Source organism: Lissotriton vulgaris, chromosome 2_1 (genome assembly GCF_964263255.1).
Source record: "Lissotriton vulgaris chromosome 2_1, aLisVul1.2, whole genome shotgun sequence".
Lineage (NCBI taxonomy): Eukaryota > Metazoa > Chordata > Amphibia > Caudata > Salamandridae > Lissotriton > Lissotriton vulgaris.
In genome coordinates, this window is record NC_141687.1 from 941,751,510 (window position 1) to 941,774,261 (window position 22,752).

General features: G+C 48.1%; 1 protein-coding gene across 2 annotated transcripts in view; it reads left to right on the plus strand.

The window, feature by feature from the left end:
* OSCP1 (organic solute carrier partner 1) overlaps positions 1-22,752 on the plus strand; it is a 137,647-nt gene that overhangs the window by 13,614 nt on the left and 101,281 nt on the right. For both annotated transcript variants that reach the window (XM_086956464.1, XM_086956463.1), the window contains 3 exons: positions 6,079-6,246; positions 6,771-6,851; positions 21,406-21,509. In XM_086956464.1, the coding sequence (XP_086812590.1) occupies positions 6,079-6,246; positions 6,771-6,851; positions 21,406-21,509 (353 nt within the window). The remainder of the gene's footprint in view (positions 1-6,078; positions 6,247-6,770; positions 6,852-21,405; positions 21,510-22,752) is intronic.

Consider the following 22,752-nt stretch of genomic DNA (forward strand, 5'->3'; position numbering starts at 1 on the left):
CACAATTATAAATTCAAATTTATGCTGTTCTGGACTTTGTTTTCAAATGACTCTAGGGGTTAAATAAAGGAGGCGGGGACATAGAAGTGTGATTGGTAAAGACAGTAATATCCTCCTGTAGTTCTATTTCTTGTTGTTGGGGGAGATGGGGTTTTGTCTATCTGCATCTGTGTTATCTTTTTATATAAGAAGTACCTTCTTATTGAAAGACGAGATCCTCTTCCTGAGGCAGAAAATATATATTCATGGTACAATGTACCTGCAACTACTATCACACTCAGACTCAATCAATCAATCAGTGACACTTATAAAACGCGCTACATACCCGTAGGGTCTCAAGGCGCTGGGGAGGGGGGGGGGGGTGCCGCTACTGCTCGAACAGCCAGGTCTTCAGCTTCTTCCTGAAGGAGAGGTGGTCTTGGGTCAGGCGCAGGTCGGTCGGGAGGGAGTTCCAGGTCTTGGCGGCCAGGTAGGAGAAGGACCTTCCTCCTGTAGTCGCTCTTCGGATGTGGGGGACGGCGGCGAGGGCGTGGTTGGCTGATCGGAGGTGGCGTTTGGGAGCGTAGAAGTTGACTCGGCTGTTGAGGTAGCTCGGGCCTTGGTCGTGTAGGGCTTTGTGTGCGTAGGTGAGGAGGCGGAAGGTGATTCTTTTGTTGACGGGGAGCCAGTGAAGGTCTCTCAGATGTCCGGAGATGTGGCTGGTTCGTGGGATGTCGAGGATGAGTCGGGCTGAGGCGTTCTGGATCCGCTGGAGTCTCTTCTGGAGCTTGGCGGTGGTACCGGCGTAGAGGGCGTTGCCGTAGTCCAGTCGGCTGGTGACGAGGGCCTGGGTGACGGTCTTCCTGGTCTCGGTGGGGATCCACCAGAAGATCTTCCGTAGCATGCGTAGGATGTTGAAGCACGCCGAGGAGACGTTGTTGACTTGCCTGGTCATGGAGAGGGAGGAGTCCAGGATGAAGCCCAGGTTGCGTGCATGGTCTGTCGGTTTGGGTGCGGTGCCCAGGGCGGGAGGCCACCAGGAGTCGTCCCAGGCGGAGGGAGAGGAGCCCAGGATGAGGACCTCCGTCTTGTCCGAGTTCAGTTTCAGGCGGCTGGTCGTCATCCACTCGGCTACCTCTTTCATCCCTTCGTGCAGGTTGGCTCTGGCGGCGGCGGGGTCGTTGGTCAGGGAGAGGATCAGCTGGGTGTCGTCGGCGTAGGAGATTATGCTGAGGTTGTGTTTGCGTACGATGGCCGCGAGGGGGCTCATGTAGACGTTGAAGAGGGTGGGGCTCAGAGATGATCCTTGGGGGACGCCGCAGATGACTTCGGAGGCCTCTGACTTGTACGGTGGTAGGCGGACTCTCTGTGTTCTTTCGTCGAGGAAGGAGATGATCCATTCCAGCGCCTTGTCCTGGATTCCGATGTTGCTGAGGCGCCGTACTAGGGTGCGGTGGCAGACCGTGTCGAATGCCGCGGAGAGGTCTAGGAGGATGAGGGCCGCTGTTTCTCCATTGTCCATCAGGCCTCGGATGTCATCGGTGGCGGCGATGAGGGCGGTCTCGGTGCTGTGGTTGGCTCGGAAGCCGGACTGTGAGGGGTCGAGGGATCCGTTCGTCTCGAGGAAAGCGGCCATCTGCTTGTTGACGGTCTTCTCGATGACTTTGGCTGGAAACGGGAGGAGCGAGATGGGGCGGTAATTCTTGAGGTCGGTGGGGTCCGCTGTTGGTTTCTTGAGTAGAGCGCTGAGTTCGGCGTGTTTCCAGCTCTCAGGGAAGATGGTGGTGTCGAAGGATGAGTTGATGATGTCTCGCAGGTGGGGTGCGATGACAGCGTCGGCCTTGTTGAAGACGTGGTGAGGGCAGGGGTCGGTCGGTGATCCGGAGTGGATGGAGTTCATCGTGCGGATGATGTCTTCGGTGCTGATCGGGGTCCAGGCGTGGAGGGTGGTGGTGGGGGGTGGTTGCTCGGTCATGGTGTGCGTTGGTTGGTTGTTGAAGCTGTTGTGTATGTCCGCGATCTTGTTGTGGAAGTATGAAGCGAGGGAGTTGCAGAGGTCTTGCGATGGGGTGATGTCGTTGTTTCCTGCGCTGGGGTTGGAAAGCTCTTTCACGATGTTGAAGAGTTCCTTGCAGTTGTGTGCGTTGTTGTCCAACCGGTCCTTGAATGCTGTTTTCTTGGCGGCGCGGATCAGCTGGTGGTGTTTCCGGGTGGCAAGTTTGAAGGAGGTCCTGTTGTCCGGTGTCGGTTCCCTTCTCCAGACTTTCTCGAGGGCTCGGCAGTTCTTCTTGGAGCTCTTGAGTTCGTCGGTGAACCATGGGGCTTTCTTGCTGCCGGGTCTGCTAGGCGGGGTCCTCAGTGGGGCGAGTTCGTCCGCGCAGTTGCTGATCCACTTCGTGAGGTTGTCGGCGGCCTGGCTGGGGTTCGCTGAGCTGGCAGGAGGGTGTTGGCTCAGGGAGGTGGCGAGCTGGTCTGCTGTGATCTTGTTCCAGCTTCTGCGGGCGGCCTGTTGCTGGTGTTGGTGGGTCGTCGTTTTCTTGAAGGTGAAGTGGACGCAGCTGTGGTCCGTCCATTGAAGCTCTGTGGCGTGGCTGAAGTCGATGTCTGTGATGGATTTAAATGTTTTAATGATAACCTCTTAGTAGTCGAGAGACACCAATATGGCTGTAAATGTGACCTCTTTACTCCATAGTTTTCCTCCAGAGAAATCATGGTGCATAACTAATGAGAAACAAGAGTATTTTTTCTTATATTGCTTCCAATTTGAAATTAACCCTTACTTAACCAGACAAAGCCAACTATTACTTTATTGATATTGCATGTTGCTTCCTCTTTTAGAGCAGTACTGCAGCCAGGTATAGTCAATATGAAGTGACAAATACAGCACCCAGCTCTTTGTAAGATTTTCATCTATTCCTAATTTACATTTTAGGGCCTAATACCGATGCAGTCGAAAAAGGCTACGACCGTCGGTCAGAGCCGTTCCTACTGCATTGTAATATGCCGGTCGGATTCTTTTCCGACCAAACCATCACGATGGAGTCAGTCGGAAAGTATTGCGAACGGCCAATCCGACTGGTTTCCCTAGTCGGAATGCGGACAGTAATCCCAAGGGCGGATCTATCCGCCCGAGGGATTACGATGTTGGGTTTACACAGCCGTTCTGTGCCAGCCTTTCCGACACAGAAAGACTGTCGGAACTCAACTTTGGGGGCCCCCCGAATGCCCCCTTAGGTGCGCGACCTCCGGTTGGAGGCCGAGGTGGCACCTATGGTACCCCCATGTTGACCCCTGCACATTGTGACAGGCACCTTGAGATGCCTGCCACGGGGTGCAGGGCGGTACTGTACCTCGCATTTTACAATGGGAGCATGCATTCCATCCGGAATGCATGTTCCCATTGTAAAGTATAGGAGTGCGACCGAACAGATGTCGGTCGGTCCGTTGACCGAGACGATGTTGGGTGGAGGAAACTCCACCTGATATCGTAATGGGCCCTAAGTATTTTTAATGTAGTATTTTGTAAGGGAACTCTAAATATTTTTTTTCATTTTCATACAATTGACTTGTTTAAAGACCTAGGGCCAGATGTAGGTCGCCAATTACTGGTCGGTAACGGCTGATTTCGGCCGTTACCGACTGGTAATTGGTTTTTGAGATGTAGGGTGCCCGATTTTTACCGAATCTGTAAATTTACCGATTCGGTAAATTTACAGATTCGGTAAAATACCGACTCGGTATATTTACCGAATCAGTAATTTCAGATGTAGGTGGCACAGTTTGCAGTGCCACAGGCCCTTAGGAATTCTTATTTTACCACCCATTCCTATTGGGTGGTAAAATACCGAATTCCAGTGTACATGCACATATGTGCATGTACACCTATGCCATGTGACACACAGACATGCCCTTAGGACATGTATGTGTGCCACATGGCACACGAGCCTGCAATTGGGGTGCTATAGGGTGTCAAAGTGACACCCCGTTCCCCCTGCCAGGATTCGGCATTTCCCGATTCTGTAAATACCGAATCGGTATTTCCCATTGATTCCTATGGGCTTCAAGGCCCATAGGAATCAATAGGAAATACCGATTCGGTATTTACCGAATCGGTAAATACCGAATCTTACAGATTCGGTAATTCTAAAATAAGAATTACCTACATCTGCCCCCTTCCTATTTACCTACTCTTAAATACCGAATCGGTATGATTCGGTATTTAAGAGTCGGTAAATCGGAATTACCTTCATCTGGCCCCTAATTTTCACTTTGTCATGATGTATTCATATTTTTTATCTAGTTCAGCCCAGTTGCCTTTGTACTTTTTTTCTCAAGTGCAAACAATTAATGTTCTTCAATTTTGGTTCCCGCTTTTATCCCCGAATCACACACGAGAGCTGCAAGTTTAGTTTAAATACGGTTAAAAAGTGGCAGCGGGACAAATAAATCATTATACTCATGATATGAGGAGCAGAAGTAGGTTGTTAACACCTTTTCCCAGATATAACAAAGGTTTACAGAAATGTATAGAACCAACACAACTTTCTCAGTTATGCTAGATTTATACATTCTCTTCGATCACATAGACATTTATTTTTGATAATCAATTTTATTATCATTTTGAAAAACAAACAAACAAAATAACAGCATACATCTTACACAGTAAAGTCAATTCCATCTCCAGCAGGCAGTAAAAAACCCACTGTTAGGGTGGGAGTATTTATGCAAGTCACCCAAGCTGGAAAGCAGCACCCCGTACATGGGAGAGCCAAAGCTGGTAATTTAAAATAGTAGGTTCAGCCATTTGCCACAAACCCCATGGAACTTCGCGAGACAACGACGTGCCTCAAAGAGGGGTTCTTCCTAGGTCTTCCACCAATCCAACCCCCGGCGCCACTTTCATAGGGTAGGGGGTTAGGTCTGGGCCCAGGCCGCTGCAATATCTTGTTTAGCCTCAGCGACCACCGTTCCCAGAAAATGTTTGTCCGCTCTAGAGCCGTCCAAACCATCAAATACATCCTGGAGAAGGCGTAAGGGACCGTGTGGAACCTGCTAACTCAAGGTCTGTGTGTGCTCAGATTCCACCCAGAACCAGAATGGGTCAAGACCTGGGCAAAGCCATACCATATGGTAGAAGTCGGCCGGAGCTTGGCCACATTGCATGTATTCCTGGGAGGGGCGCAGCCCAGCCCTGTGTGGGCGCTCGGGAGTGGGATAGACCCTGTGGAGATAATAGAGTTGAATGAGGCGGAGTTTGGAGGAGGTCGTAAGGGTTTTGGAAGCCATAAGGGCATCGCGCCAGTCCGTGTCCTTTGGGGGGCCCAGCCATCCCTCCCAGCGAGCCCGGAGCGAGTCCAAAGAGGTTGGGCCATTGTTCACCAGGGAACGGTATATCTGTGACACCCCTTCCCTACCCAGATTGCCCATCATGAATTGTGCCTCCAACAGGCTAAAATCAGGTAGTGATGTACCTATTGTGATATGTACAGTGAGGGTGTGGCAGAGCTGCAAGTACTTATAGAATTGGGAGGTGCACAGCAAGACTGACGTGCACATCTGACTTCTTAGTGTTAGACTATAAAATATTTTAGAATCTCCACTAATGTAGGATCTCTGTCGCAGCTCTAGGTGATCTATCAGTGTTTCTCAAAACTTCTTATATGCTCACCACTCTGTAAAGGCCTGCAAAGATTCCAAATCATTGATAAAAACATTGACTTTATTTTCCCTTTTCTTAGCCATCTAGCGGCAGTTATATTTTGGAGCACCAGGATTAGTATGTTAAGCAGGCCGTCCAATCAATGAAATATAAACCCACTGCTTGATATACAAAGAAAAAAATGTGTTAATATCTACACATTTTGTGTTCTCCATTCTTTGTTTTTTCCCAGTTTCTATTTTTGTAAGTAATGATTTTCTGAGGGAAGAAAGATGCTCACAAACACACAATTTATGCTCATGAGTCTATCAACCACAATCCAGCAAAGCCACACTATAGTGGCAGTAAAGTATACAGCCGTTTTCCTACTGCCTGTGATCTAACAGACACTGAATCTGTTCCAATGACCTATTCTATTTCTGTTTTTTATGGTGATTTAGCTGTATGACCTGATGACGATGGCATTTAAGTACCAGGTCCTGTTGTGCCCTCGACCAAAAGACATTTTGCTTGTCACGTTCAATCACATGGATGCCATCAAAGACTTCATACGGGATTCTCCCAGTATCCTAAACCAAGTGGATGAAACATTTCGGCAACTAATTGAAGTAAGACAATATGGCTTTCTTTGCTTTAACACATGGCTCTTTCATAGCACCTATCTGGGTAATTTGCACTCTAGTAAATGGGTAGCTTTGGTGTTTCAATTTGGGTGAGGTGTAGAGATAGAATTTGGGGTATTGTTGTCTGAATTTCACGATGTCGAGCTTAGCATGACCCTTAGATGAAAATAAACAGACACGGAAAGGTTTGAACCAAGGGTTAGATTTAAGATGGTTTGGGGAATTGGCGGGAGTAGTGCTATAAATGCTATTCATAGAAAAAAAATGATACAGAATTTACCGTACATGGACACAGGCAAGATACATTTTGCAACAAAGCTACTGGGGTTTGGTATTCAGGCCAATTTGAGGGTCAGATATTTTAGTCTCCCTTCAAGTCCAGCTTAGATAGAAAAACATTTGTTCTAAATTGGTTTTACATATCCCACACCGAATTTAGGGTTAGTAATTTCACATGACATTTGACTGTTAAATAAAACATTCTAAGTTTCGCCTTTTATTTCTCCTAGATGTATAATTGCCTACCTGCTGGGGAGTTTCAGCTGATTAGACAAACACTCCTCATCTTCTTTCAGGACATGCATATTCGAGTAAGTGTCACCTCTTATCACTCACTGACATGAATTTGTATACCCTTTTCAGGACACACTCTACATGAACAGGGATATTAAGAATACAAAACCTGTGTGAATGTGTACAGAATAGGGTAACTTTGGTTGTTTGATCATTGTTTTTTAAATGTGCGCCTCTAAGCTCTCCGGAACTCAAATCATGATATAGAATCGTCAGATATCTTTTTAGCACCCTAAGCTGAAGCAAGTAAGGTTACTGACCGGTAAGGTTAGACTTTTGATTTAGTTCACTAATAATTTACAAAAGTTGGAACCAGAAATGGGCAAAGCAGCAAATGCCAGAGCTGAACCAAGGGTCTGGCTTGTCGCTAAGAGCCTGAGCATGAGCTAAGCCAAATAGAAATATGGGATTTAAATCATGCCTATCTACCCTAACCATGATATCATTAGTGAACGTAGATGGAAGTCAGTTGGCTTGTGTCCTCGGTGCATGGCTTATTAAACGTCAAATAAAGCAGGTGCAGGAAAGGTTTTGTACAGTGCAGATGCTGAATTAATGTATTTTGAGGTGCTCTCATGTGAAGATGAATGTAGGCAGTGTGGAAAAAAAATAATTGCTTAGAATCACACTGGTCATGCACAAGCCGGAATCGATGCAAGGTTACCTGGTCTTACAATGTGCCATACAGCCCCTACTTGGTTATTTTCTTCCCTCTCCAATTTACATCAAAGCTTAATGCTTCACTTGTAATTTTTGAGGTGCTAATTCACTGCATTGGCTTACTTAAATACACATAGCGCATGTTAAAACAGGTTGACACAAAGGCATTACTGAACAAAATACAAAGTTAAGTTATGGGAATACCAACTATTCTTTTTTTAATGTTGCCATTACCGGCTTTTCCTAACTAGGGGCCAGATGTAGGTGGCCATTTACCGACCGGTAACGGCCGATTTCGGCCGTTACCGCCCGGTAAATGGTCATTTGTGATGTAGGGGCCCTATTTTACCGATTCGGTATTTTTACCGATTCAGTAACTTGCAGATGTAGGTGGGACTCTTCTGAGTCCCACAGGCCTTACAGAATCGGTATTTTACCACCCAATCCAATTGGGTGTTAAAATACCGAATCCAGGTGTGCATGCACATGTGTGCATGCACACCTATGCCATGTGACAGGCAGACATGCCCTTAGGGCATGTCTGTGTGCCACATGTCACATGTGCCTGAATTCGGGGTGCTAGAGGGTGTCAAAGTGACACCCCCTGCACCCTTGCAACATTCGATATTTACTGAATTGGTAAATACCGATTCGGTAATGCCCATTGATTCCTATGGGCTTCAATGCCCATAGGAATCAATGTCTGTCTTATCAACTACTTTGTAGAAGTTCAAGAAAAAAAGGGGAAACATACTTATGATAAAATTAATTTGGGGTGAAATCATCATCTTAATGTATTCAATTCTGCCCCACCATATAATGTATTTTAGGTTTAAAGTATTTTATTCGGCATAACATGTTGGGACAAACACACATCTTCAAAGAGCGATACGACAGGGCAGAAACAACCCCCAAAGCTCAGGTGCACCATCAGCCAAGATTATCATGACGGGTTACGCCCCCACAGAAATACATGATATGTTCTGTCACAGCATGAAATGACTTTCCCCGCGCAACCCTACCCCAAACCCCAACTACCCAACTCCCTTCCCCCAACCCCCCCTTCCCCTCCATCCCCACCCCCGTCCAGTGCACAGTCCCCAACCAAAAAGAAAAATACATCAAGGCCATGTCTCTTCGGGAGAAGTCCAGTAACAAATCATTGGGCAGGCTCTATCGGGCTTGGAAGGCGGATGTACCTAGGGCAGGTGAGTTCCCTAAATTCCGTGAGCAATAGGGAATGAAATGGTTGCCAGAGCTCCCTGAATTGTTCCACATTTCCCGCCACTGTGAGGGACATTCTCTCCATACCCAACACATGCCACAGCCTATGGAGCCAACCTGTGATGGAGGGTATCGTAGCAGTGTGCCAGTGTATTAAAATGTTTTGGACTGCAGAGCCTAGAGCTATTGCTATCTGTCTGCCCCTACGGGATCTAAGGGGGTACATTAGTCCGTTTGGAAGCCCCAACAAGGTATAAGCAGGGAAGCGTGGCAATTCAATGTTGAAGTGTGCGTCAATATCATCCAACACTTCCTTCCAGTAAGGCTCCAGTAACGGGCAGTCCCATAGAATGTGCGTGAGTGTCCCCCGGTGCCCGCACCCCCGCCAACATGTGTCGTCCTTGCTGTGATCAAATTCGTGGACTCGTTCAGGTGTGTAATACCAGTAGGTGGAGACCTTGGTCAGAGTATCAGTGAGCCCCATGTGATATGCCGAGTGCCTCGCCCTATAAGATATATGCTCCCATTCCTTAGGGCTCAGTGTCCTCCCCAGTTCCCTTTCCCAGCGCTCCCTCCCGGGATGATAACTGTGTGTTGCAGGTGGTTGCAGCAGCTTGTAGAGATCTGTAATCAGTTTGGCATCCGATTTGCGCGATAAGAGCCACTTTTCGTAAGGAAGAAGAAGCCTGTCGGCTGACTCCCTCACTTGCGGCTGGAGGGCCCAGTGGCGAGCCTGCATATAGCGGTGTCGGTCACTCTCCGGGAGTGAAAACTCCTGACGGAGTTGGGAGAAGGGGATAACCCCCTCAGGGCCATACAAATGGCACAGGGCTCGGCACCCCGCCTGCCTCCAATGCGTGAACGCTCCTTTCTCCAGTCCCGGGGTAAAGTCTGGGTTGTCCACCAGCGGTGTGAGTGGGGACGGGAACGTGGTGAGACCGTGTGGGAGGTTAGTAGTGTCCCACACCCGCAGGGGGACCCTCGTAACAAAGGAGGCGTAGAGGTTTTTGGGCCTATGTGGACGACGCAGGAAAGGAATCTCCTGCAAAGGTCTCCCCGCCACCGCCTGGTCTTGAAAGAGCCAATGTTTATCGGACTCCCATCTACTCCATTCCACGAGATAACGGAGCTGCGCAGCCTGGAAGTATTTGCGGAAATCTGGTATCCCCAAACCGCCCGCTTCAGGGGCCAGCAGCGAGAGGGCTCTGCGCATTCTAGGCTTCTTACCCTGCCAGACAAAGCGTGAAACATCCGCCTGTAGTTGCGGTATCCACCCGACCGGTGGTTGGAGCGGCAAGGCCCGAAAAAGATAAAGTACTTGGGGCAAGACCGTCATTTTGACAGCAGCTATCCTGCCCAGCCAAGAGAAAGTTCCGCGATTCCATCGCCCCAGCTCCTCCCTAATCCTTGCTCCTAGGGCTTGATAGTTGGCCGACACCATGGCTGACAAAGTGGGAGCAATCTGAATCCCCAGGTAAGGTACTGCACCCGAAGACCAAAGCATGGGAAACCTGTGTTGCAAATAGGCTCTAGTAGCCGGCTTGAGGGAGACGTCTAAAGCCACTAACTTCCCCATATTCATTTTAAACCCCGCTACCGTGCCGAAGGAGTCCAATTCCTCTATACACGCCGGGAGGGCCGTCCGGGGTCCGTCAATGGACAGGATGACATCATCTGCATAGAGGCAGATAGCGTGTTTGAAACCCCCCATCCGGATTCCGGTCACCGCAGGATTATCACGCACCCGTTGAGCGAACGGCTCCATATAAAGAGCAAAGAGTAAGGGCTAGAGCGGGCAGCCCTGCCGGGTGCCACGTTCAATGTCAAAGGTCGCAGATGTAAACCCGTTAACCCGGACCACTGCTGATGGTTGTTTGTAACAGTTAAGAATCATGGATCGGAACTTGTCCCCTATCCCCGCTTTCCCTAAAACCTGCTCCAGATAAGGCCAGTGGACTCGGTCAAAGGCCTTCTCGGCGTCTACCGCCAGCATCATTCGTTCTCCCGGAATCCGGGAAGCCTTCTCCAGAAGGTGGACAATCCGTTTCGTATTGTCCACCGTCTTTCTCCCTGGGACAAAACCTGCTTGGCCAGGGTCGATGAGACCGGGCAAGTGAAGAGCTAGGCGCGCGGCTAAAATCCCTGTATACAGCTTCAAATCAATATTTAAAAGAGAGATCGGTCGATAAGACCCACAGTGCTTCGGATCCTTACCAGGCTTAGGGATAACCGTAACAGAGGCCCGGAGAAGATCAGGTGTGATAGCTCCGGGATCAGCAAAGGAATTAAAGAGGTGCGTAAGCACGGGGGCTAAAGATGTGCAGAAAGTTTTATAATAGAGGGCCGTGAATCCATCCGGCCCAGGCGCCTTGCCATGTTTAAGTCTGGCAATAGCAGAGATCACTTCCTCTATCCGGATGTCTCTATCCAAATATTCCGCCTGCAAAGGATCTAGTGACGGCAACGTAACCGAATCCAAGTAAGCAGTCATAACCATCTTGTCCGGGGGCTCTCCCGTGTAGAGGTCCTTGTAAAAGTCGCGGAAAACGGCCGCGATCCGAGCGTCCTCCGTCTCCACGTTCCCTGCCTGATCGGAAATTTCCTTAACCAGTTGATTCTGACGTGTCACCCGGAGCTTGTGGGCCAGCAGTTTACCACAGCGGTCTCCTCCAGTATAAAAAGTGTAGCGCAGCCGGAGTGCCGCATACTCCGCCCTATCGAGATCCAGGGCTGCCAGGAGCTTCCTCGCTTCCTTGAGCTGCCTCCAGATCCTGGGGGCCCCAGTCCTACGAGGTATCTGCTCAAGTTCTCTAACCCGACCCGTAAGTTCATCTCTCTTGGCCTGCCGTTCTTTGTTGTCAGCCGAGGAAATCGCCAAAAATTCCCCTTGAATCACCGCCTTTAGCGCCGCCCATTGCGTGGCCCGGCTAGTGTCAGCATTGTCATTATGGGATTGATAGTCCCGGATCGCCCCCTCAATGCGGGCCACCACCTCCTTCCTCTGTAACAGCGTGTTACGTAGACGCCACGTCCTGGGCCGAGAAATGGCCGGTGGCAAACACAACGTAGCTTCAACTGGGGCATGGTCCGAAAGGGAAATCACACCCATCTCTGACCCCGAGGTCAGCGCCCGTACCGGGGAGGTAACTAAAAGGTGGTCCAACCTCGCATACGTCTTGTGCGCATGGGAATAGTACGAGTAGTCCCTGTCCGCGGGGTGCATGTGTCGCCACAGATCAAGGAGGTCCACCTCCTCCAACTGAGCCTTACGGTCCGCGGAGAATTCCCCGACCTGCGGGGAGCGTTGCGCCGACCTATCCAGTGCAGAGTTAAAGACCATGTTGAAGTCGCCACCGAGTATGATATGTCGGTCCTGGGAAGAAGTAATGTCCTCGATCGCGGTCTGCAGGAAACGATCCTGCCTTTCATTAGGACTATATAGGGACCCGATCGTAAACAGAAGGCCCCCTATCTTAAACCGATATGCGAGTAGCCTGCCCTTTTGTTCAGCGAACTTGTGGAGGACCTCTCCCCTAAAGTGTCGGGCTACCAGTATCGCCACCCCAGCAGTTTTAGTAGTACAGGAGGAAAAGAACTGTGATGGGAACTTATGAGAACGGAGTCTGTGCGTGTCTTGTGATAGGAGGTGCATCTCCTGGAGAAGACAAATGTCTGCCTGGGTATTCTCCAGAAGTGAGAGCACAGCCCTTCTCTTGACTAGATTATTCAGCCCCCGGACATTCAGGGTCACTACCTTGCAAGTGTCAGGAACCATGCGAAAGGGTGTAACAGAAAGCAATGGGGCCCCCTAGCAACAGGGCAACAAGGGCACAAATGCTGCCGTGTAGTAGAGGTGACACAATAAGGAACAAAGCGCTATCATGTGTGGGGCAAAAATGACCGATCAGAGCTAAAGGCCTAATCAATGTCCGGACAGCTATAGACCACAACAAGTACTGGACAGCCCTCCCTGTCCCTCCCCCACTCTCCAGCAAATCAAAAAGAAAGTCAAAGCTGTAATTGCAGCAGTCAATTCTGAGCAAACCAAGAAGCACATACATAGCCGGAATAACAAGGAACCCAATTGTGCACTGGACGACCCCCCCCTTCCCCGCCAACACCCGGATCCCCTTGCCTGTCCCACCCCCTTCCAAATCCCCTAAGAACTGCTTCCCCCCTTCCCAACTGCCCAACTGACCCCAGTCCCCACCCGCAACTGGGACTGTCCCAACAACACCGACCCTGGCCCCCCAACAACCCACCAAAAACCATTGTCCAAGTCCGGTCCGTAGCGGACAAGCCTGTGGAAAGTCAAAAAAGTGGACGTCCAGCCACTACGCACTTCCCCGCCCCCCCCCCCCCCCGCCCCCGTGAACCCCCAAACCTGCATTACAGTCATGGCGATGTCGATCTCCCCCCGGAGTTCATTCAGGCTGTCAACGCGACTTCACTTGTCGCCGTGACGGTGGCTACATCTCGCGCTGCATCGTCCAGGTCCGCAGCTGCAGCAGGCGAACCCGGTCTCGTTGAGGAGGCCGAGGACCGCTGGCCAGGGATCGTCTGCCAGCCATTCCTGGTGATACGGCGCTGGCGAGGTGTGAATGTTCCGTCGTCCGTAGCAGTGATACCCAGCACCCCACATGTATCCTGAAGGGAACGCAGCTGGTGTAGAGTCCCATTCCACCGGAAAATAAGGCGGAAAGGGTGCCCCCAGGAGTATTGAGTGCCATGCTCCCGAAGAAAATCAGTCGCAATTTTAAAGGCCTTGAGTTTCTGCAGGGTGGATGCTACGAGATCCTGGTAGAGTGCCACCCGGTGACCCCTAAATTCCAAGGACGATCTCTTCCGTGCCTTGCGAAGTATTAGTTCTTTCAGGGGATAATCCGGCAGGAAGGCCAAAATGTCAGGAGGGTGCCGAGGCCCGGCGCTGCAAGCCCACTCTGTGGGCCCTATCGATCCGAATGGGGAAGTCGGCCCATTCACCCAGCACCTCTCTGAATAGGTCCCGTAGGTACGCAGCCACGTCCTCCCCCTCTTCTCGGGAAGGAACTCCCCGGACTCGGATGTTGTTCCTCCACGAACGGTTTTCAAGGTCTTCGGTATGTGACTGAAGATCAAGATGCTGGTCCCGGCGCCGTATAACCTCCTGCTGCAACTGCGTGATCTCTTCGTCCCTGGCATGGCCAGCGCTTTCCACCGTTGCTACTCTCTCTCCCAGGCCATCCACCTCCCGTCGTATCTCCCGGACCTCACCCGCCACCTCCTGCTTGAGAGCTTGGAAATCGTCCCGCAATGTGCCGAAGAGGGACTCAAGGAAGGATCTCGTGACCGGGGGCTCCCCTCCACTCGCTCCCTGGGAGCCACCCGAGAGACTCGGAGAGGGCTGTCCCCTATCCCGTCTCGCGGCGTTCCTGCCTAACATGTCCGGCAGGGTGCGATCCCCTTTCTTTGACCCTTTGTTGTTCGCCATTGAGTCTGCTAGGGCACCTTCCGGAACGTTCGGTGGGGCCTTGTCAAAGCCACTGGTCTACACCCAGGCCAGGCCGCTACTGCTCTGTGTCCCACCACCAACAACCAAGGGGGCTTGTCCGTACTGCCAGCAGGTCTCCTCCGATGAGCAATGGAGCGACCAGCGATCCGTTCAACCCGGGGACTGGCGTCCCACCCGAGTCTCCAGGCCCGACCGGCCTTATCCTGTTCCCTTGGCCACCAAGGCCGACACCACAAGTGCGATTCTCGACTCTCGTGCTCCTCAGATGGCCCCCCTCGAACCGGTCCGGTATATCCTTCTCGGGCACATCAGCAGGGGGGACCGCGCCAACTTTCAGCGTGCTACCGCTTCTCCGCCAAGTCTGTGCAGGTCATATCACACCAAACGCCTCCTTTCCAGCCCCTCAAAGGTGATGAGTCGGCGTCGGGTGAGGGGCCGACCCCGGGGGGGATACCGGCATCCGAGCTCCGCTAGAACACCCACAACTGCACCTCCGGAGCTCCCGGAAAGGTAGGCCGCAGTCTCGGCGCCACGTGCGGGATCTTCCTGGGCAGCAACACCAACTCTCCCGACCCCCTTCTCGGCACTTGCGAATCCGGGAATGAAGTCATGCACCCAGGGGGTCCTTCCGATGGGTTGTTGGGCGAGCGCCACGCCTCGCGACCTCTAGTGCCTCCGCCGTCCGGGGGCATAGGCCAAAGCCACGGCCTCGCGTAGTGCCCGGCCCCGCGGCTCCCTCCTCTGACGCCCCGCCTCCGGGCGCCAAGCTGTGCAGCTCCTCGGGGTTCGCCACAGGGTGGGTTGCTGTGGTGATGGTCGGGGTCAGGTGAGAAGAAACAGCGGCCCCTCTGCAGTCACCAAGGTAGACGGCCGCCAAAACCAAGCTCCGGCTCCACCTCCGCTCCGGGCCTAGGGCCCTCCTCGTTCCCAGCGAGGACTCCGGGACCGTTCAACCTCCGATTCCGGCGATTTCTGCCCTCACAGCCGTCACTCCGATGTCCGGCGCTTATATCTCGCCAAGTGCAGCGTCCCGGGGGGGAGATCAGCGCTAGATTAGTAGGTTAAGGGCCCAGGGCCGGCGGAGCTCACAGCGAGTGCGACCACTCAGCCCGCCATCTTGGCCACGCCCCATATAATGTATTTTGATGACCAAGCTTCTAATAAGCTTTTACCTTTGGCAACAAATGAGGTTTCCAAGTGGTTTCTATTCCATTTATCCATAGGTATTTCAATTGGTTGGATTGCTATTTACAACCAGAGGAGCCTATGATTTCACAATGGCATACATTGTCAATAGTAAACTTTCTGTCTTAGGGTGGTTTAGGGAGTAGCCTGATAATTCCTGCATATTTATTGATTGTCTACAGTATTTCCGAGATATGTTGGTCAACTTCTTCTGTAAATATCAGCATATCGTCCACATGGGCTGCAACTCTTTGAGCCAATGAATTAAAAAGGACACCGCTGATCTTGGGGTTCATTTGTATATCATATAAAAGGTGTTTGATGGCAAGAAAGAATAATAGGGGGATAGTGGACATCCTTGTTGTGGTCCTTGAGCTAAGCTGAAATTCTTGGACGTGTTGCCAATTACTTTAATGTTTGCAGAGGAGTTTGCGTATAGTGGCATTACTAAACGCTCAAAGTTTGAACCCAGTTTGAATTTTCTTAAAAACAGACTGGAGGAAGATCCACAAAAACGATTCACAGTCTTCAAGGACCCAGGCCATTGTTTGTGTAATAAGTGATATAGCTTTCTCTAGAGAGTGGGCAAATAATCATTTGATGAGTATCTTCCTTTGGAGAAAAATGTATGGGTGTTATGGATAATGTTAGGCAGTAATTTTTCTAATCTCATCGCTAATATTTGAGAGTAGATTTGCAGTGTGCACTTAGTTGTGATATTAGTCTGTAATTTTGGGTTTTGTAGGTGCTTTTCAACAGTCGTCACTGTGTTGTTGTAGTTAGGTCAAAGTTTCCATTGGAAGAGTGTTTTTTGTTTTGCTAATAACTTTGACGCCATTTGACGAAACTTCACAAAACTTCCCCCCAAGAAATGTTTATCCACATCAGCTCCATCCTGGAAAGTTTCAAGTGAGGTCGGACAAAAAGGGGGACGGTGTTGCCAAAATAATTTTTCCCTGTGCCGTTTCCCTTAGGAATTTTGGGAACTGATGAAAAAAAAATGGCTGAACAGAACTGCATCATATTTGGAAGTCAGCTAGATATTTACTTTGAACATGTGCTTTTGCGATTTGGTGTAGTGGTCCCACAAGGGTCAAAATAAAAAGAAACTTTGGTTGCGTGTTTCACAGTACTTCGGCAAAACCCAGTAAGGCCCCCTGTGAGGACCCGCAGAGGACGGCCAGACTTAGTTAGGCTCTCTTGTGTAGTACAGTGGGACCGGGGGCTCAAGCAAGCATTAAAAAGTAACACTTGCACTGTACTGAGGTATCTTAGAGTGCTGCTTGTGTGATGGCACTATAGGTGTACCACAAAAATAAAGGAAAATGTGGGACAGGTGTCCGTGGGAGATTTTACAACTGTGTCGGGTTGGCAAGCAGCATGGGTTGGCCTCCTGCGGAGGTGGTGAGATGGCTGCAGAGCCTGGCCAGAGGCTGTGCCCTGTGGCCAACCCCCTATTGCTCCTGGGCAAAGGCCATGCATGGTGTGGGTTGGGGTCACAGGTCTTGCCCTCAGGCAACACTCTGTCCAACGCCCTACTGTACACTGTCAAAAGATGTGCTCAATGAGGGAGTTGGACAAATATGATTAGAAAAACTGAAATTCACAGAAAAAAGCAAAGGTTAAAGTGACGTTCTAGTTATGTATGTAATAATATCTTACTCTCGTAATTTAACATGCTGTGAGTGATGTAATATGTGACGTCATAAGCAGTACAAGCTCTGTAAACTGTAAATGGTGAACCTTAGTGTTCTTTTTTGTTTTGTTTTATGTCAATAGTTTTTATATTATTACAAAGCCTAACTATGCTGTCACTTTAACCTTTGTGTTTTTCAGTGAGTATGCACACATGCATATATGCTATATAAGATTATTCAGGTCCTCTAATTCTTTTTGCATTCTGCCCCCGACCCCCCTCCCCCCACCCCCAAAAACTGTATTATACGGAGAGGAGGCTATTTGGCAGCAGTTGCAGAAGCCAAACTCTGGAATTCCCTTCCTCTTACTCTCCAACCATCAGTTAACTGCACGTTTAAAAAAAAATAAAGACTTATCTCCCTGTTACCACTCAGGTAGGCTGTCTCACCCTTTTCAGATTTGCTCTTCAGGTTTTAGCGCCTTAAAGCTGTTCTTGAGCATTAGTCGTACTTTATAAATCAGAATAAATGTTAATTAATTAACATTGCGCAAGCTATCAGTCATTAATGAAGTATTAAAGGACGAAATGTAATCCTCTCTAATTAATTTCCAGTTGGCGCCTGGGCAGCATAGGTGGCTGAAACATGCTTTTCTTCAATGTTTGTTTTATTGCTCTTACTCATGACTGTTCTTCATTTCTGGCCTCCTTGAGTTCTTCCGACTGTGTGAGGCTGAGGAAGGCAGTGGTTTGTACGAGTGGCATTGTTCCCCGTTTTGCCCTCTTAAATGATGCCCATTGTGTGTATGTCCTGCAGAGGTTGGTTGAAAGTGTTTGTGCCCCTATCAGAATGATTTGCTTTTATTTACCCACTATTTACAGTTCTCTATGTTAATGTGAGAACTTGATTTACCTTCTCATCATTGTTGAATTGCATTGTCATTTTAATTCAGGCACTCTTCCTGCACATGTTGTGGGGTGTTAACTTGTAATTTTATTACACCCTCATGCATTTCATCTCTATATCTTAATTTAATTTCCTGGTCGTTGTCTTGGCACAGAGTTGACTAGAACATTCATTCTTACCTTTGTTCTGGTTGTCGTTGTCTTGACTGCTTGACTTTGAGGACCTTCTCATAGTCCACTCATTCTATCGCTTGTAACTGTGGAATGCCTCACTTCTTGGGGAGTGCTGTTCCGCTCCCACCCCCACCGCCATTGCCTTCTTAAATTCTGCCTATCAACTGTCTGTGCTGAAGGTGTGCGAAGCCCTGCAATGCACAATCGTTTGAAGTTTATGCTCAGGCTGCAAAGGGCAGTCTATTTTGTCTGCATTTCCTGCTTGAGTTATAAAAGAGGCATTGATTACCTACATGATGTTCCCATTGGGATTATTTCAATTGCAACATGGCCTCTTTTGGCTCTTGATCTTCTGCTGGAGGCTTCCCTACTCGACCAGTAATGTCCCATCTTCTCCTTATTCGATCTCCCAACACTCAAGTCTTAAGGTATTTTTGATATGCTCGTGGATATAGAGTAGTTGTTTACTGACTTGCTAGGGCTAGTCAATTGCTGTGAATTTGATTAAGGTACATTTTTTGAGTACAGCTGAAATTCTAATTGCCACATTCGTCTCCTGTCCTCTTCTTACATCACACTAAGGCCTTGATTACCTTTTTGCAGATAGCATTGTTGAGTTAACACCCACCCAGCTTCCTTACCAAGATAGCCTTTATGGTGTCTTCACACCTGGTCCAATGTGTCCTTCGTGCCCTGGTGCATTATGAACCATGTGGAAGTTCTAAAATTTCTTCCCAGAAAAGCATGTTATTTTCTTTACATAAGTTCTCCATGCTCACCCTGGAGTCAGATAATTCCACAGGCTTTCATCCCTGGTCTCTCAATGTAGCCATTCACTCTGGAGTGTGACACATAGACCCGTATGTCTCCCACACATATTTTTAGGATTTCTTGGACCAAAATATCCAATACTGACTTCAGCAGAGTTCTGCTCTGCACCTACTCCTGAATCTGACCTCGTGACCGATAGTTTATTTTTAAATTGTTGCCTGATTTCCAGTCTTGGCTCCATTGTCCTTTTGAATGTTATCAACTATTCCCCAATGCTCTCAGTTCACTACTTTGTTCACCAAGAAATGTTATGGTTTTCCATTTTCCTGAAGGTCTTGTAAGCACATTTGGCATTGTATAATGAAACAAATACATTGACTTATTTAGGACGCTTTGCCAATACAAAGCTCTTTTTTAAGTAAAGCCTGTTATGCCATCCCAATGGCCTTTCATTCATATTTGTCCACTGCCCTCTTTTGTTAACAAGTTCTTTGTCTCAGAAACTGGTTAGCTAAAATCCAGACTCAATAGCGCTCAATGAAGAGCTATCTACCTTTTTAATTCAGGACTACTTATGCTGATATTATCTTTGTGCAGCTCGGTGTCCCAATGCAGTTTGACCGGTTCCTTACCACGCTCTCTTCATCTTCTGCCTCATTGCTGAAGCTGAGCTCTTTGTTTCTCATATCAGGACAACATTTTAAGAAGGACAGGCGAGTGAACCACCAAAACCACTGGAATGGCAGAGACCCCTCCTTTTTAAGGTGACCACTGTTGTTTGCACGATTCCCTGTGCCTGCCAGAGCTACCAAATTCGAACCCTCACACAGTACAAGTATAACATTTTGAACTATTATCGGTCACTTCAAGTTGCAAGAATGGCCTTAACCCACTGGTTTTATGAATTCTTTGAAGTATATTTTAAACGTTGTCGAGATCTGCTCAAACATAGACAGACAGTGCCTCCATATGGTAGACTGTAATAAATACGCTGAACTTAGTGCTGGGCCTTACACTGGCAAACTCCAGCACAAATGAAAAGCTCAAGGGTCCCCACTGAACACAACCTTCAATTAAGTTAGTTCATGTATAAAAGAGAGCAAAATAAAGGAAACACGGGGATACTGGATAGAACAGAAGAGGAGAGGTTATGTTTGGTATTGGGGGCTCTTGGGTACTGGCAACTGAACAACTGAACACTGGGAGCCGATTCAGTTGGGAATCAGGATCTCAGGGAACTAACTCTCTGATGGCATCAACTGACCATTGTTTTGATCATTTAACATGTGAACTATATTACATGTTGTTCAACTCTGCTTTCTTTGAAATCTGCTTTTTTGTTTATCATCAACATTAATGAAAGCATCAGAGAGCTTCACATGTTGAGCCTGGGTCCATCACATGCAGTTTATAATGTTAATAAGGAATTCAATCATATTAAGCCTTGGTTTCTACTACTTCCATTTTAATTTAATTATACTGTTGAGTTTTAAGTTATCTGTCCATGCTTCATCCTCTTACGCAAAAGAAGGCTTCATTGGCTGCTCAGTTTTTACATGGCATCGATTGAACAAATCCGGTTCACACTCTGATTGGAATACCTGGAGTCGCCAAGAGCTTGCCATCATTTAGCTGACCATCTACAGGGGGAGATTTGTGTGAGGTGTATCTGATTCCAGTTCTTGAAGAGCTTACTGCTCATTGTGCCTTAATGTTGGTAACTCCTACTACTTTACATACACGAGTTCTGTGCAGGATGTCTACAGAATGCCAACAACCTCTCTAAATATTTACCTTTCATTATATCAGTGACTGGATTCAGAAATATGGTTTAGTTTTATACAATCTAGATAAGAGTAATATTTACTGAACAATCCTTGCTTATACCTCTAAAATGTATAAGGACTAATTTGATAATCTATTGAAACGTTATGTAGCTTAAGGAACAAAGTATTGCTAGGACCCTGTTTCTCAGCTGATGATAGAATGTATCTGATAAACGCACTTTTATTTCTGCCTCACTCTTTTAACCTCCCTTCATATGGTATCCTTGGGATGTACATTAACCTCTTGTTTCAGGAAAATCTGAGAGGAACTAAGGGCAACATTTGCATGTGGCATAGGTTATGCCCAGAGGATCTTCACGTCTGGTGATGCTGGTCAGGTCTTATTGCACTGCTGAGGGCCGCTTTGTTCCCCTCCTTGCATATGAATGGCTGTTAAGTCCAGTCCACAGAAATATTTCCAAAGTTGAAGCATCACTGTCCATACTAGAGTATCTTATTAGAAGTATTTCTACAGTCTGCTATTCACACAGCATGCTATTTTGCTAGGCATTGATCATCTGAGAGTGCAGCATTTCAACAAGGCAATTAGAAGTTTGGGGGGTACTTTGTCTGTTGATGAGGCAGTGCTCTTTTTTGAAAGCTCGAAATGCCCATAGCGACAGCAGAATTTAATGAGCAGTAGATGTCTTTCTATATAACATGAAGGTCCAGCTGACTGATGTTGTGTTTCATCCTAGGTGTCCATCTTCCTGAAGGACAAGGTGCAGAACTCCAATGGTCGTTTTGTGTTGCCAACATCTGGCCCTGTCCCATGGGGAACTGAAGTGCCTGGGCTGATCAGGTATGTTTTTGACAAAGGCTCAAAGTTTAAAAAATGAATCCTGGTGAAGAAGACAGGAATCCCGGGGTTCCCAGCTTGTAGTTTGGCAAATAGTTGCTGACCGTTTTACTTCTAGGATTTCAGAAAGTAAATTCAGATTTCATTAGAATAATTACTATAGTAAAACGCTTTTTTAATGTATCTCTTGGTGCATGTTTACAGGACACAAAACACGCCTTACCTACTATTAGTACATCCAAATTTCACTGACCAACAGGGATAATCTGATGAGCCATCTAGATCCTCCAAGTGTGTTAAATAACACTAATCTCATGGGTCAAAGATGTAGATTTAAAGAAAAAATAGACACAGGTCCCCAAATCCACAAAAATGGTGTGAAAACAGAGATAGTGCCTCACGGACACAACTCCCAAGGGGGTTCCTGGTTAGCAATGCCCAGTATACCCACTTCTCATCATCGGTCACTCTCTCTGTGTGCAGTGTACAAAAATGACCAACAAACAACCAAGTGTACAAATACTAGTAGGGGTATGTAAAGAAAATAGCCAATACCAGAGTGCACCTTTGTAAATAGTGTACCAGTGCACCTATGACCCAAACAAGGAATATAAATATAAACCCATGTGTAAAGTGCAACCAAAAGTTGATTTAAAAGGTTTTTTGGTAAGGGTTGCTAGCTCTCAATCTTTTATTCTGGTGCTGCAAGCCTACCAGATTAAAAATGGTTTTTCATATACCATACAAGTTCAAAGTGCCGACATGTTTCATTGCTCTCCTTTCAGCAATTTCATCAGTGCGGTCTGGGGTTCTTGGTTCATAATCATCACACTTCTATATGTATCGGACCTGTATCAAGGAATAAAACAGAGCACACAGGTAAAATGAAAAACACCCCGCAGATGGGGGTTTGTGTTAGCGGCCACTCACACATAATCCATCGATATAGGTGCCAAGGACGTACCGGCAACCATACAGGGGACCCCGTGTCATCAGATCACGTGTCCTTCGGTAACTTGGTATAACTCAAGCCCGCTAAAAAGAGTAAGTGTATACAAGGAAAGATCAATCGTTTGTCAGCCAAAAGGTGCAAGTAACACTTCAGCACTCACGCCTAAATTTTACATAAATGGCATCCCGTTAATCACGGCGTGTTTGCCTGTTGCCATATACTTATAAAATTGCTCGTTTACGAACTACCTCATACTAATAGTAGAAATGTTCGTACAAATGGCAACATGCTAGA